This window comes from Armigeres subalbatus, chromosome 2 (assembly GCF_024139115.2).
Source record: "Armigeres subalbatus isolate Guangzhou_Male chromosome 2, GZ_Asu_2, whole genome shotgun sequence".
NCBI classification, from domain to species: domain Eukaryota; kingdom Metazoa; phylum Arthropoda; class Insecta; order Diptera; family Culicidae; genus Armigeres; species Armigeres subalbatus.
The window spans coordinates 58,158,991-58,174,607 of record NC_085140.1 but is presented as its reverse complement, the minus strand read 5'-3'; the positions used below and the strand labels follow the sequence as shown (position 1 = coordinate 58,174,607).

The 15,617-nt window shown below is 37.0% G+C and overlaps 1 protein-coding gene across 2 annotated transcripts in view; it reads left to right on the top strand.

Annotated features, from left to right (window-relative positions):
- The window catches only part of LOC134214431 (uncharacterized), a 481,597-nt gene that overhangs the window by 344,023 nt on the left and 121,957 nt on the right, over positions 1-15,617 (top strand). For both annotated transcript variants that reach the window (XM_062693808.1, XM_062693807.1), the window contains exon 6: positions 38-659. In XM_062693808.1, the coding sequence (XP_062549792.1) occupies positions 38-659 (622 nt within the window). The remainder of the gene's footprint in view (positions 1-37; positions 660-15,617) is intronic.

Below are 15,617 nucleotides of genomic sequence, written 5' to 3'. Positions count from 1 at the left end.
TCAGTAAAAGTACCTAATGATAGAATTGATATTGCAGACAGCCTCCACTGAGGCCAGCTTTCCAGCAACCGCTCAGCGCAGAACTACTCTCGCAGCAGCAGTTGCTCAAACAGCAACACCAGCTGATACTGCAACACCATCAACAACAGCAACAGCAACAGCAGCAGCAACAACAACAACAACATCAACAACAGTTGCAGTTGATGCCCTCACAACAGCAGCAACAACAGCAACAGCAAATCATACACCAAAACTTCAACATCAACATGAACATTAACAGTCCGAAACGGTTAGTAGGGAGTGGGAACGCTGTCAGCGTCGGAGGAATTCCTGTTAGTTTAGACGGCCGACAACTGTTGTCGCAAACCATCATCCATCAAAATTACGGCGTGATACAACCTTCCCAGACGGCACCTCAGCTGCGTCCCAGTTCCGGCCGAACGCTTCCCACGCCTGTGCAGTGCCTGCAACTGTCCTACTACCAGCAGCAGCAGCAACAGCAAATGCAGGCCCATCAGCAGCAGCAGTCGCAGCAGCTGGCACTAGCCGGTGGGGCTGGTACGACCACGATAGGACCACTGCAACCATTCCAGCAGCAACAGCAATCGTTACCACCACCTCACTCGTACTACAATGATATTCTGAGGCATCCCCTACAGGTAAGTGGATCATAATATCTTTTTTCTTGAGTATATTGAATGTTTTTCCTGCAATGTTCGAATCGAATGCACTTTCGATTGTTGATTGGCATAATTTATGCCAGGCACATCATATGGAGATCATACCCTCCTGTGTGAAACCATAAATCTATTCGTTCTCAAAGGGTTAACGTTGTATTGTCATTATTTGGCATTCGTTACTCATTATATTTGGATGAATTTGAATTTGAAAGCATCGAAAACGCACATTATAATCGCTACTGAATAGCTACCAACCATGGCAAGCACTAACAAGTCAGCAACGTGCGTGTTTGCGCTATCTGATTACCAAGCAGCTGAGGAATTTGCGAGATAATAATCATCATCATTGTGTACTGGCAATTGAAATTTACTTACCCTCTATCTGACTCCGCTGACTTCAAAGCCGAACTGGGCAGGTTATGTTTTGTTTTGTATCTCCTAAAAATAATGCAATACCAAATAATGATCACCATTTTTTGGTATCAGATTGAAACATTTTCGATATAAGTAAATTTCGTACAGTTGAAGCTCCGTTGCAACATACACTCTGTGAAAAAAATCACAGAAAATGTACAGTACAGAGAAAACTATGAGGAACAAACTATAGAAAACAATCATTGGAATTATTTAAAACCGATTAATGTTTTAGGGCAGACTTTTGGTAAGCTACAAGTTGACTGGGTCAACTTAAACCACCTTCCCGCGAATCGCCCTTTATAAACGTAATTTGGCAACACTATGAGACATATTTCTACACAGCTACTAATCGAAATGCCTTAATCAATAGTGCAATCAATAGTAGAATTGATGTTTCTCGAAATTATGTAAAATATCCTAAATGTTCCAAAATCACAATAAAAGTAAGTAAAGTAGTGAGTAAAATTGTATACCGTTAATTTAAAGTAGGTACCTAGTTTGTTAAGGAGACAGTTTCACAAATCTACAAAATGACTTTATGCTAGACATGCTAAAAAAAGCTCAATTCCAAGGAAAATTATTTTGGAGTTGTAACATTGATTTACGACGTTTCTATCAGCAAAAACATTTTTTGAATTTTCACAAACATTTCTTTTTTCTGCCGTCACTTTGCTAATACAAGTTTATGAACCTCAGTCGGCGAGCTTTAGCTAACTCAATCGATGGCGCATGCGACGACTCACTGCCCATTGTTGCTCTCGACAAGGGTCGGCGAAATTACATTGTGTGCAAATAAGGCTGCGTACTAACATCGGTTCGTCTGGTTCGCTGGGTAGAAAGGGCAACGTCTGCCTTCATGCCCTTCCAAAAGCCGTTTCATGGAGAATCAACACGTTGGAGCAACTCAACTTGTCCTACAACGGATTGATACGTCAGGGGGAGGGAAAGTTGTTCAATCATGAATATACACGATTTATGCCTTTTGGAATAAATTCTATGATTTTTGTTTGATTAGTATGGTATCGTTGAAAGTCATTTTCGAATTTAGAATGCGATATATGAGCTACTGTAATCAAGTTCTTTGACGTCATTGAAAACAATTTGATTATACTTAGTTGACAGCAGTTTTTCTTAATGGTTAGATGAGATAAGTAATCATAGATAATAGCATTTTATTTTAATTGACATTGAGGCTTTCAAATAGCATCTTTGGAACGGAAAACCTTCCAACTTCAAGTTAAACTGTAGAGAACCAAAAGCCATTAAACATACATAGAGTAATTAAGTTCCTTCAACGACTCTTTGTTTATTTCGGTTATTTTATTTGAAATTGATGCGTTTGGCCTTGCACGAGGGCGACATCCCACAAACGCTTAATCGGTAGTCTGTTGTTTAGCTACAGACAGGTATGTACTTACGATTTTAGCTCTCATCTTCTACTTCTTTCGCTGACTCATTATAACTCATTGCGCTTACAGGAGAACAAACCTAAAGGTGTGTTTCGTTGAGCTACGATTTTATTTTGGCTATCTGAAATAGGATAATATCCACCAAATTAATTCAAGTTTTACTACGCCATCATTGGGGTCCTTTTATTGATGTATCAATTTCGTCATAGCTGAGTATCCAGTAATAGACTATTATTTATTATTACCCACAGTACACATGAGCTTGGTAGATGGTCTGAGTAGTCAGTAGCCTGTCATAAAAGTGATATAGGATGTGAACGAGTTACACAACAAAATGTGCGGTCGCTATCATTCATAGATACCTACCTTATTGTGTGTATGTGCTTAGTTATGTCAGATGAGAATTTACCCAGGTTGCTTCGTTGTCAGGCCCGTGGCCCATTCATAGTTTCTCCTATTTTATCTCAGCATGAGACGTTGAATATTCCTGTGCTATTTGAGGCTGTGACGTTACAAGATTTTGTATTGAATTACATGTTTCTTGGCTCATTGTGCATTGATGCGGTCGGCTTTCGTGCACGTGTTGATGAACTGCTGTTCACATATAAATATATGTAAACATATTTAATTCAACAATGTGCAAATGGTCAACGCCTCTGCTTTCTTATCTCCTTTGTAAATTACTGATCGTAATTGTACTGCCCACAATCGTATATTTGTCCCATATGAATGGGAAATCAAGCAAAGATGGGACTGATGTGCAATCATAGACCGTATAGGCTTTCGATAAGAAATGTACAACTGATCTCGAACACTTTTTCCAGAAGCTTAATTTCAAATTACAGTCAAACCTCCATGAGTCGATGTTCCATGACTCGATATCGACTCATGGAAGCAAATTATGCCATACTTAAAAAATGTTTCTGGGTTACTTACCCTTCAAACAGCTACCCAAGGATGTTATATTCCACTCCTCGATATTTCCATGAGTCAATGGTCCCTTCGATATCGACTCATGGAGGGTTGACTGTATTATGATGATTGTTATTTCTTATACTACGATACTTTAAATCTATATAGGCTTGGCCTTGGCCTCTAACTTGGCCTGCTTTTCAACTTAGTATTCTATTAGCATTTCCTCAGTTATTAATTGAAAGCTTTTCTATGCCCGACATTGCATGAGTATGTATCTTGTGTGGCAAGTAAAATGGATACACTATGCCCAGGGAATCGAGAATGTTTCCAACCCGAAAACATCCTAGACCGGACCGAGAACCGAACTCGCCATCTCCGGATTGGCAATCCTACGCCTTTGCTCGAATGAAGTAATGATGTATAAATGAAAATAAAACATATTAGTGGGGAAGTCCTTGACGCGAATTGAAAAAAAGCAAGCATTATAATGGATTGGCCATAAGTATCACCAGAGGATAGGGGTGTTGCTTTCTTTGTGCCCGAGCAGGAGCGACGACCTCTATAACAGAAATTGGTATTAACTAGCCTTGCATAAGAGGTAAAATAACAAAAAAATAATACCAAAAGTATGCAAAATACTTCAGGTATAACATGGTAAGGTATTTCAATACCAAACAAATAATAATGTGTGATGCATTTGGTATTGTAATAACAGAGTATGTAATGCCTGAAGTATTTGACATATTGATGTTTTGAATTTTTTTTTGGTATTTTACCTCTTATGCAAGACTAGTTTATAACAGAGCATTGAGTAATGTCTGATACATAACTGCGATGTGGACTTAGGACTTATAATGGCCATGCTTTCAGGTTCTAGAAAAAGAAAGTTTCGCAAAGGTAAATAAGATGTTTAAAATTCATTATAATCAATTTAATCTATTGTAGGGGGGTTTTAAAAGAGTTAACAAGGAATTAATTAGAAATTTGTAATTATTCGCATAGTGTATATTCTTAAATTTTCATCAAATTAAAAGATAATTTGTCCCCTCCCCTATATCAGAAAACGGCAGACTACATTTTATGAAGTTTGACTTGCATACGAACGTTGCTCTTTTCTTGATTAATGATAGCATTGAAAACATCTGATTTTCATATCAATATGCACATTCCCGATTTTCTTTGAAGTTCTCTCAACAGAAGTTCTCTCTGTTATACTTGATTAAAGTTATTTTTCTTAAAAATAGAGTGCAACACTGATCACAACAGATAGAAAACAACAGTCTAAATCATGCGCAGAAAATTCCCAGCGATAATCCAATGTTCTATTCCCATGTTTCGTTTATTGAAACAAACTTGTCGGGCTTTACTAATGATGAATATTAAACGTGTACTTATGATCTTTGTATTAAGATGTTAATCGTGGAAATCCAAACAGTCAGAAGGACGCTATCCTCCATGCCAGCCTAACGGTAGCGATTCCGACATTTTGAGATGACACCCAGTATAGTTAAGAAAGACGTAAGTCCTACGTCAAAAATGAGATAAGGTTTCTTTTGTCACGATCTAGCTCGTGAAAAGAAAGGATGGTCCGTTTTGGAAGATTTTCTCACTGTACACACTTAACTAATTTTACCGTATTCGGTAATTTTTACCATATCTCGCACAATGGGCTTGTTTTGCAGCCAACATTGCACGACTGGTCCCCACTGATATTTCTGGATCCCAATGGAAATCAAATCAGGTGTTGGTAAACAACACAAATACTACCATGAATTTTACTTTGAGATGTTGACTGCAAAAACATGGCGTCGTGCCAGGTGGCTGATCTCAACAGCAGAACTGTTCGGTAATTTATTTTACAGATTTTTTGTTATTTTTTCCATTGTTCAACTGTCAAAATCACCGAAAATCAGTTGAATTGTTTACCGAACAGTTCTGCTGTTGAGATTTCGGTAAAATTGTACCGAATTCGGCGATTTATTTTAAGTGTGTAGACTCTTTCAGAATTTATTAGCACACTAACAAATAGTCTGCTAATAGACTTGAATGTAATGTTCCATAATAATTTCGATGTATCCTACCCATCAAACCTATCCATCCATTTAATAAACGTTTTATAGTTTTTTCGAATATTTTGAGTAAAATTTAAAAATATATTTCACTTCCAATCTTTGGTATCCATTTGTGCGGACCATTCTTAGAACGCTTTTTTCTTGAAAAATCACCTAGGCAAAAACATAACTATTAGATCAGTAGAATTTCCATTGCAGGTTTATAGGACTGTTAGTGATGTCATTGAGAAGAATTTGCAAATATGTTGCGATGGTAATATATTATCTTGGTAAATAATTATTCCTATTAATACAAGCATGACTGATAAATCAAATGCAGGGTTTGCAGAAATCACTCTCAATAGATAACGAACAACGATAACAGAAAGGCAAAAGTTGCTCCGAATCATAACAAGCTAAGATAACAAATTTATCAAACTTGTATATAAAAAACAGAATCAGATAGGCAGCCCCCACAAAGAAGGGATGATTCTCGCTTTGTTCTCGCTCATTTTGTGTTGGGGATGGCACAGCTGTGTAGAACAAGTTTAAATGCATCATCAGAACCAGGGCTCCCCACGTTTGGAGCCTTTTAGAAGAAATTTATCATGGGGTATAGCCTCCCGAATTTATCATGAGAACTTGCAAAAAGATGTCTCTCACGGTATGCTACATATCGTATATGTATACGGAGATGAAAAGTGAGAGACTTTTTCATTCTCTTTTGGATTCAATCCCTGATCAAATGACTTTGGCGCTTGGTTGGTATTCATTCAGGATCATAAGCAGTAAATAATAAGTAAATCCATTCGAAGTTTTCGGGTAACTAGTGCGACTACTTTGCATAAGGGACCGCACCGGGAAATTAGGAGCAAATAATTCTTCAGTTTTCAAAGCTTTTAAAGTGATTTATTAAATTTAGTTATTGATCTAGCATAAGTTACAAAATTTGTATCATATTACATTTGATAAGAAGGCTGAGAAGTTAGGGAAACTGTTCTGTTTTCCATCTCACTGAACATATATTAATTCATCTCATTCCAAAACAAAGAAATACAGCATCAATCTCGTCTCTTTTTTTTGCTAACATGCGTGTTCGCTCACTGCTGAATAAAATTACAAAGATAAGAAACAAATCAAACACCTTTTCATTGCTTTGTTTTTTTATGGGATGAACATGGGAGTTTTGAGATGAACTTCCTAATAGTTTCCCTACCACTTCACTATGGGGCGGCTCCATACAAGTAGGTGGCCGAAAATATTTTCATTTCATTTCTGCAATATTTCACACTTATATCGTAGATTATTGTCTAAAAGATGTGAAATACTTGTTTTGCAGGTCGTTATTACTTCTAAGGTCTCCAAACTCCCTGGAATACAGACCTTTGATCTCTATGGAATATATCCCTTTTATCTACGAATGTCTCATGTACACAGCAGTCTATAGATGTGTATTTTATTGCAGCGCAGACCTGTAGAGTTCAAACTAGAAAATTGTATACTGTTTTTATGTGAATTGAGTTGTACAGATGTTCTAAGTTGCACAAGGACTCCGTCAAATACAGGCCATTGCATCTACATACGTAACAGGTTGTCTTTGTAGGATTTTTCAGATTGATTCAGGCTCTTAACCCGTAAAACAAGTAAAGGGAATACAATATAAAGCTCTATTAAAGCTAAACGAACTCCATGCAATAAAAGCTTCAAGATATATAAGTATACTGCAACAACATTTATTTATTCATTATGTACATGAACATCCTCAACAAAATCATCATTTATTTCTTCAAGATCGATTAAAATATCTGCTATGGTATATTTTGCTGTACTCGAATCTGTTGTATTGCAAGAAGTTTCAGTCACTAAAAAACTTTGAACATCTTCTGGATATTCCAGATTAGATTTATTTTGAAGTCGCTTACCTAAGTTGAGGGAGCTTATCAAAGGATCCGACGAGTTCATAGCACGAATGAAAACGTCATGTAAATTTTCTTCTCTTGAGGCTTTCCTGGCATGATGAGTCCGACTTTTTTTTAAGTGCTTGTGTTGACACTCAGCTGCTTCTTCAGCCAACATGATAAAATTCTTCTAATTCAAATTCTGTGTCAAGCCATTCCTCATTATATGAGTCAAAGTAAGTTTTGGACCGGGATGCGGCCTGCCATTTTTTTCAAATTTCAAATGCAGATTTTTCAATTTTGTATGGAGTTGACTCTTTTTTTGTTTATCCACAGCGAAGCTTTGGCAGATATATTCCAAAGCTTTTTCAACGCGATCTACCTGACGTCCCTCGTGAGCTCTAAATACTTCAATGAGTTGCCTATAATTCATGATTCACCAAATAATAAGTACAAACACTTCACACGATTTACCTTCGCAATCACAGCTCACTATGCACTCAGATAGACATTCATAAATGTTCTGTTTATTTATTTCACCTAGGTACATACCAATAATTATCGAAAGATGTCCTTAGGTACAGACATTTTTGATTCTTGTATTCACATATTGGATTTTAATTAATATCAAAATTTTACTTTTTATGAAATAATTTCAAATGAAGCCTAGAGCATTTTCGTAACCCTCAAGAGTATATTGTTTTTTTTTTTCATATCTATTTGCTTGATACTTGATGTTGATAGATAATGAGTTGCCTCCTCTTGGTGAGCCTACGCCAAATGGAGTATCATATAGCTGCATAAGCTATCGTGTACACGGCCTACCACGAAGCCTACGACACTTTTCGTGTTATCTACTATCTCTATTTTAACTGTTCTTGATGCTCTTTTGTCATACGCATGGGGTTTGTATCCAGCCCATCACAGTCTGCCGTGTATTATGAGAATAATTACATTTAATGTTTCAAAATTAATGACTTTTTTTCGAAAAAGTGATCGGAATCGCAGATTTGTAGCCATAAGCAGCTGGAATTTGTTTTAATGCCTTCTGGGAGGTCCAAAGAAAGTCGTAGTGGTAGTCGCTAAGCGAAACTTTGAGAAACTTTTTTTGTATGGAACTATTTGTATAAAAAAAAATTGTTTTTTTTCTTCGGGTCATTTTCGGATGTTTCACTACCTATTTTCCCATAACTAACCCATAAGCTTTCAGAAACTTTTTAAAGAGTTGGAAAAGAGCTACTGTAGCCGAAGATATTGACAGTTGAATAATGCATTGATTTTTCAAGAACTAAAAAGTGTCTGGCTCTAATGCCTATATCTTGATAACCATATGGCTTAGAGTGCTGATATGCTGGGGTTTAATGCTCCAAAGCATTAGCATTTAGTAGGTCAACTTGAATTACGAATCAGAGAAAGTCGATTTTTTTATTTTCGGCCACCTGATTCCCCATAGTGCACTTGGGGAGCTCTTTCCAATTTATGGTATTACAGTATTTTTTACGTTTTATATATGATAACTCGCCTTTTTTCAACTCTTTTATCTATGAAACCTGTTTCGAACCCTAGCGCTTTTTAAGTAGATGACAGGACTATTATAATATAAAAACATTCGTATGGACGTGGCCAGGTATACCGAGAGAATCAAGTCTATATACAATGGATATGCTTATCTTTGCTATCTACGATGAGTGTTCATGCAATGCTATAACTAGGAGCAGCTACGTTTTTGTTTTCGATAAAAAAAAGACACACTATCGCATATGTACATTTGCGCCGATAAATCAAGTTTGTTCTACCAGATCTCTAAAGTATCTTAGGCATCTATATCGACGCTTCACCTCATCCGGATTTTACCACAGACAAACAGACGTAACACTCCAATTTAATTCATCGTACATGAGTTATTTTGCGCGAATCACCCACCAGAGGCGCTAGCAGACGACCACTCAAGCATTCACTCTCGAGAGGCCAACCACACGAGGTGACGCGTTTTTTCGCATCACAGCAAGCGCCTCCCGGTGAGGCGCAGGCAACAAAAGTTTAATGTCATTTTCGGTTATTTATAAGGAGCACCTGAGAAAGAGCACCAGCTGCGCTCCGCTGCAGATCTAACAGTTGTGCAAAAAAGTTTTTGGATCCATTTGAAACAAGATCCGCCTCCAATATTAAAGTCAGTGCAAAATAAAAAAAAAACAGATTAATCCACCTAGCATTGGTGGGGCCCAGTGGTGTAAAATGTCATCTGCATTCGTTTGTATAATTTTCCCAGAACTTTTTCCAGAAGGTAGCTATCAATTCATCATGTATGAAGAACTTATAGCGCTTAAATGTGCCTACAACTTTGTCTAACAAGACATTGCTGTAAATATGTAATCTGGGGCGTGGGAGGCAAAATGTCATTCAAATGACATTATGTCAAATGACACGTGACATTTTGGAGAGTTTTCACTCTCCAGCGTCAGATGTTATATTTAGAGCAATGTACCCTTGGACAAAAATATAGCCCTACAGCGTTATGAGTACATCTAAAATTATGGACTAAATTTGGCTTCTAGAGAAAGTTATGAACAAATTAGTCAAATGACATGCAGATGACATTTTACAAGCCTGGTGCATTTACCACTGGTGCCTTTCTCTAATTTAGTTAGGAAACCAACCTCATATGGGGCTTACATGGTTTGATGTACCATTTTCTTCATAACATTTAAACGCAATAACCGATCGTTATCAAATTCAATAATGATCAACAAGGCTTTGTCCCCTGTCGAATAAAACTTGTTGCGAGAAAATCGGTTGATGATTACTAAGCGAAAAGTTGTCTAATTTTTTTTAGCTTTTGTGCACACACATACACACATACATACACACGGACAGACAGACATGTGCTCAGTTCGTCGAGCTGAGTCGATTGGAAAAAACACTATGGGTCTCAGAGGCTTCTATAAAAAGTTCGTTTTCGGAGTGAAATGATAGTCTTTCGCTACAACTTCGGCAAAAAAGATGCATCTCATAATTGTTCTAAAGACTGAATTCTTCACTTCCGCTCGTGCTTCTGCTTAGAGATTGAATAGGTTCAAGCATATAAGTAAACACCGCTCGAGAGTAAATCGGATATGAAGAAATTTATTCCTAGCCGATTCAACCTTTATTATTCTGATCGTTCAACACTATTGTTCTTAATGGAATGACAATGCGAACGAACTATTTTGACTATTCATATTTTCAAATACAAATCAGTATGAAAGTTGGACAAACGGCATGTTTTTGGTTTTCTATTTGTTTCAACTTGAAAGTCATCATGAATCTAATCTAGCAAACATAAACAAGGCGTCACCATAGCAGCCTTATAAGCGACGATAAAGCATCGCATCGCTTGAAACAGTGAAGGCGTTTCAATGCGTTGCTGTCAGAAGTGAAGCTTCAACTGAAGCCATTCGACTAGATTGCTCAACAGATGGCGCTAATGGTTTTGTGGTGACAATATTTTTTGAACTAATTTTCACTAAGAGTTACGTCTGTTTGCCTGTTCTACCTATATGGTGGGTCACTTTTTATTGCTATCATGCTCGCTACTGAAAACATCATAAAAATGGGAAAGATCATTTTGCACTCCAATTCTTTGTTTTTGATTGTTATTGATGTTGGTAGTACAATGTTATGTATTAGAGAAGTAGTTACCCTTTTTTCCAAGTTCGTTCATTTGGTAGACTCAGGCGTGTATAACACTTTACGGAGCTACGTTTCTTGTACATATATACAATCCGTTTTATTATTAAATTAGTAAAAGCAGTTACTCTACTAAGGTAAACAGATATCAAAGAACATTGGAATGAAGAACATGAGGCTGGCTAAGAATGTCAGACACGTTAAAAATGTTGTTAATGTAGAAAAACGTTATTATGTGTAAGGTTTGACGATTTGTGTAATTGATTTTAGAGAAAACAATGGACATTGACCAATCTCTTCAACGTCTAATAAAGATGTTAAATACATCGAAACGTCGGACATTGAAACTAAATAGTTTTTAATTTCTTCAAGACTGCAACGCCGAAAGACACTTTACTAAAATCTCCTCAACTGTGCATTATAACCAGGACCGGATTTAGCCGGAAGGGGGGTCCCGGGCCGACGGTTTGTGGGGGCCCTAAAATGTACAAAAAAGGTTGTATTTGGTACATAAGATTTATGGGGGCCTGGGCCATGCTCAACACCCCCCCCTTCATCCGGTCCTGATTGTAGAGTAGACACAGTAGAACTTTTTCTTTTTGTTTACGCGATGAATTTGTTTGTTTTTGGATTGAAAAACCAATATCAACGATTATGTTTTTCTGAAAACATATCTACCATCCCTTCATTGCCCAACAAAAATATAATAACCTCATTTCTTCAATATTCCAATATTCAAATATTCAATATTCCTTGCGGCATTTGCGGATACATTTGTTATAAATTATTCAAAAAAGCAAAAGAACTCCCGGTGTGCAGAAAATACCATCATCATCCGGGGCTTTCATATTTTTAAAATTTTCTAGTAATAGATCTCACTTCATCCAAAATTTTAACGGGATTGTGAGTTCTTTGGTATTGCCTTCGCCTATCATTTTCAAAACAGATCAGTAGCTGAAGACAATCGTCAATCAAACAATGGAGTTGAATTTCCCATTTAGGAGTTGCAATGCCTCTGGCTTCGACAATTGATTCGTTAAAAATACGAGATCTTTGACAATCACTTTTGCTATCTAGAGGAATATAAACACCAAAAGTCCGATCGATATATGTTTTGAATAAATCCTGATCAGTTCTATGATATTTAAAAGTTGAACTGTTTGGATTATGAATGGTTTCTTGTGAGATTTTAAAGGTGTTCAAAGTCAAAGTCTCCAAAGTCTTTGATGAAGACTCTTTGTTGCTAATATGTTATCTTCTAGGTGAAAATATTTTTTTCCTCCTAATTCCCCGGAGTGGACCATCGTACATGGGCCACATAGCTGACTCAGTTAAAACCAAACGAATTGTCGAAGGATATCGAGGGGTTAAACATAGTTTCCCATTCGTTTGACATAAGATGAATTAGTATTATCCTTTTTTGATTCCGCCACTTGATTGTAACTTTACAGATACGTATTCGACCTCAACAGTAAGGCCGTCTTCAGTATCTCGTACTTGAATCCCATTATTTTGCCATTAGATTGGATTATAACGCTCGTCCTCACGCATTACATGTATGAATAAAATATGATATAAGTATATGATTGAGTTTAGAAAGAAATGATGGAGTATGTGGAACCCAACACGACCAAGCAAGAAGTAATAAATCTGTTGATATGATTATGAATTCGCGTTCCAATCTGACATTATCCGGTATTGCACTCACCGCCTATCTAATTTGGTTCTTTTTTCAACAATGATGAGAACCCACGGTTACCATGAGATATGACAAACGACTGTAAATCTTCGTTGCTTCTTTCGGACATGATGGGCATTTGAATAGGTCTTGACTCCTTGAAATTGTTGGAATCGTTTCAGTCATCTTGAGGCAGGTCAAATGGCTTGACGCTGCAATTAATTTCGGGAAACGCGTCACAAACTTTATAGCGTGTTGTGCTGCACGCACCATTAAATCTAAGATTCGAGCCCAACCTTGACTACCGCTTTTGTGATGCAGCTGAAAGGTTTGGCTTGTTCGTTTTAGACAGGTGATGGCTATAATCATATTATCTGCCGTTTGTGTGTGGGCCTCGAATAGTTATGAGCAAACTAACGACTTCTGTTACTAGCAAGTACGCCTTATTGTCGATCTTTCAATCTTCCTCTCTGCATATTTTCGTTTACGAGGTTGTGTATATGACTCGACGGAAGTCAAAATAAATGAAAGAGATTCAAAAATTGTTCGTGCATTATACAAGGCATTCCAATTCATGCAGGCAAATGGAAGAAAAAATGTTAAGGATTATGTACCAGCTAATATTTGCATGAATAGCTGACCTTTAAATAAGTTTCAGCAGATCAGATCTCAGATTTTTTTTTACTTTATTTAATCTCAGATCTTTGTGATTTCATTTGAAGCCATGAATTCAGCTAAAACGAAACCGATGCGATGTTGTGTTATGCGAACATAAATTGAAATTAAAAAAACCACAGTCCATCTTCGGAAAATTAGGTATTTCCCTTTTCACGTATTCGTTACATTTTACTTACGCACCAACATTTTTGTGTATAACTTGCTTCGTGCGATATCAATTCTAAGAGAATACTCCCATCAAGTTAACTCCTTATTATCAGTGTCCTATAAAAAGGACAGCCCTTGTCCTATCCACATGAAAATGGATATCTGCTAAATCCAATACAGGGGAGAATGATCCAAAATGCTTTTTCGATATCGTTACCAATGTAAGCCGAAATAGAGAAAAATTATACTTGTAGGTACACAATTTCAGAAGCTAAATATCACAAAAATCTTCAACACTAAATAAACAGGTTTTTAAACTTTCTAAAGAGAACTACAAATGAACCTTTTGTTTGAGAAACTGCATATGTAACATTTTTAGCCAAAATGAGATTTTTATATATTCTGAATCCTCGACCAAAAATACATATTCTGGCAAAAATTTCGAAAAAAATAATTTGTTCGGGAATGTATGACATTTTTTTCTTTTGTTTGAGAAACTACATATGTGCACGCACTTTAAAGAGTAACTATGGATTACTGCTTGCATGTATATGCAGTTTCTCAAACAAATGATTCAAATTTGCATGAGTGTGCTGAAAGGTGAACGCATGGTTGTTTGTAAACTTGAGCGGATAATCTTACGAATGAATTAAAAAACAACAAATCGTTGATTTTCGGTGAGAGTCAAAGGATTTCTCTAAATATTTGCGCTACATCTTGATAATAAATATGTTAAACAGATATGTAAGAATAACATTCAATCAGAAATATAGTATATAAATGATTATAGGAGTGATTTTAGAGAGTTGATCCATTATTCTCCATTGGTGCATTTTGCACCATTTTCCCTTACGTAAGCGGTTAGTAATTCCCTACTGCTACCGGTCGGTTCTAATTTCAATACACACTGTTTCATTATTGTTTGCATCCCGTCCGTTCGCATGCTGGTCGCTTAGTTTCCGTCTATCTACAGAGATTCTGTTCATTAAATTAATCGCGCACCGGAATTGGGGTTGGTGGGAAAGACGGTCGGAAAACACAAAAGATGAGCGCTTCTAACTACATATACTCGCTGGCTCATGTGAATACTATACCTACCCACTCACATAACTCGGCATCTCAAATTACTCTTGCTACACATTTGTACTTACCGCCCTGTCGACTCTGCACAAACGTTTGTCACTATTGACGCCGCCGCTTCGGATGAAATATGCGACGTAAGTCATTTTGAATTATGATACCACTAACAGCAAGTGGATAATAGTCGGTTAGATGTTTTTTTGCGTTTCATGTTGATGTAAAGTAGAAACGAGCTCAAGACGATAAAAACCATCAACCAAGTCGCATTAGCTTTCTTCTGTAGTAGATCTTAGTTGCACACTAATGAGAAGGGCCACTGAAGGTTCGTTGGTCGGTCTTAATCTAATTACTGTCTTTGTGTATTGTGGACCTTGCATGTGTATGTTGAAGATGTGTGGACAAGATAAGGAAAACGTGTTGCAACTAAATGGTGAGTGATTTCTATAATTTGACCCATTTTAACGATTCCTGCTAAACCTTAGTAGCGACTAGATACGCGACTGCAAATCAAGACCATGCTCAGGGTGGCTGGGTCAAATTCCCAGTCTTGACTTTCGTAGACATAAAAGTATTATCGTATTAGCTTCATGATATTCGAATGCAAAAATGATTACTTGGCTTAGAAAGCTTTCAATTCATAACTATGGAAGTGCTTAATGAACACTAAGCAACGAGGCGGCAATTTCCCAGAGAGAGATGCAATGCCAACAAAGAAGTTATGAACTGTAACATGTAGGTAGTTATTCTCATGGACTCACCATCGGTTTGTTTTCATTTACATAATAAATAAATAACCGCACCGATGTAATCTGCTGCAGGGAGACAAATCGATCAAATCAGTGGAAACCAAGCGGTGGAAACATATTGCGTAATTCCATCTGTACCTCTATTTAAATAAAATAATCGTTTCCGTTGCATCGAACTTACCAACCACAGAGGACGTTGAACTTACCTGACGCAATGCATTCCACGTGCACAAAAGAAGTGATTTTGCTTCC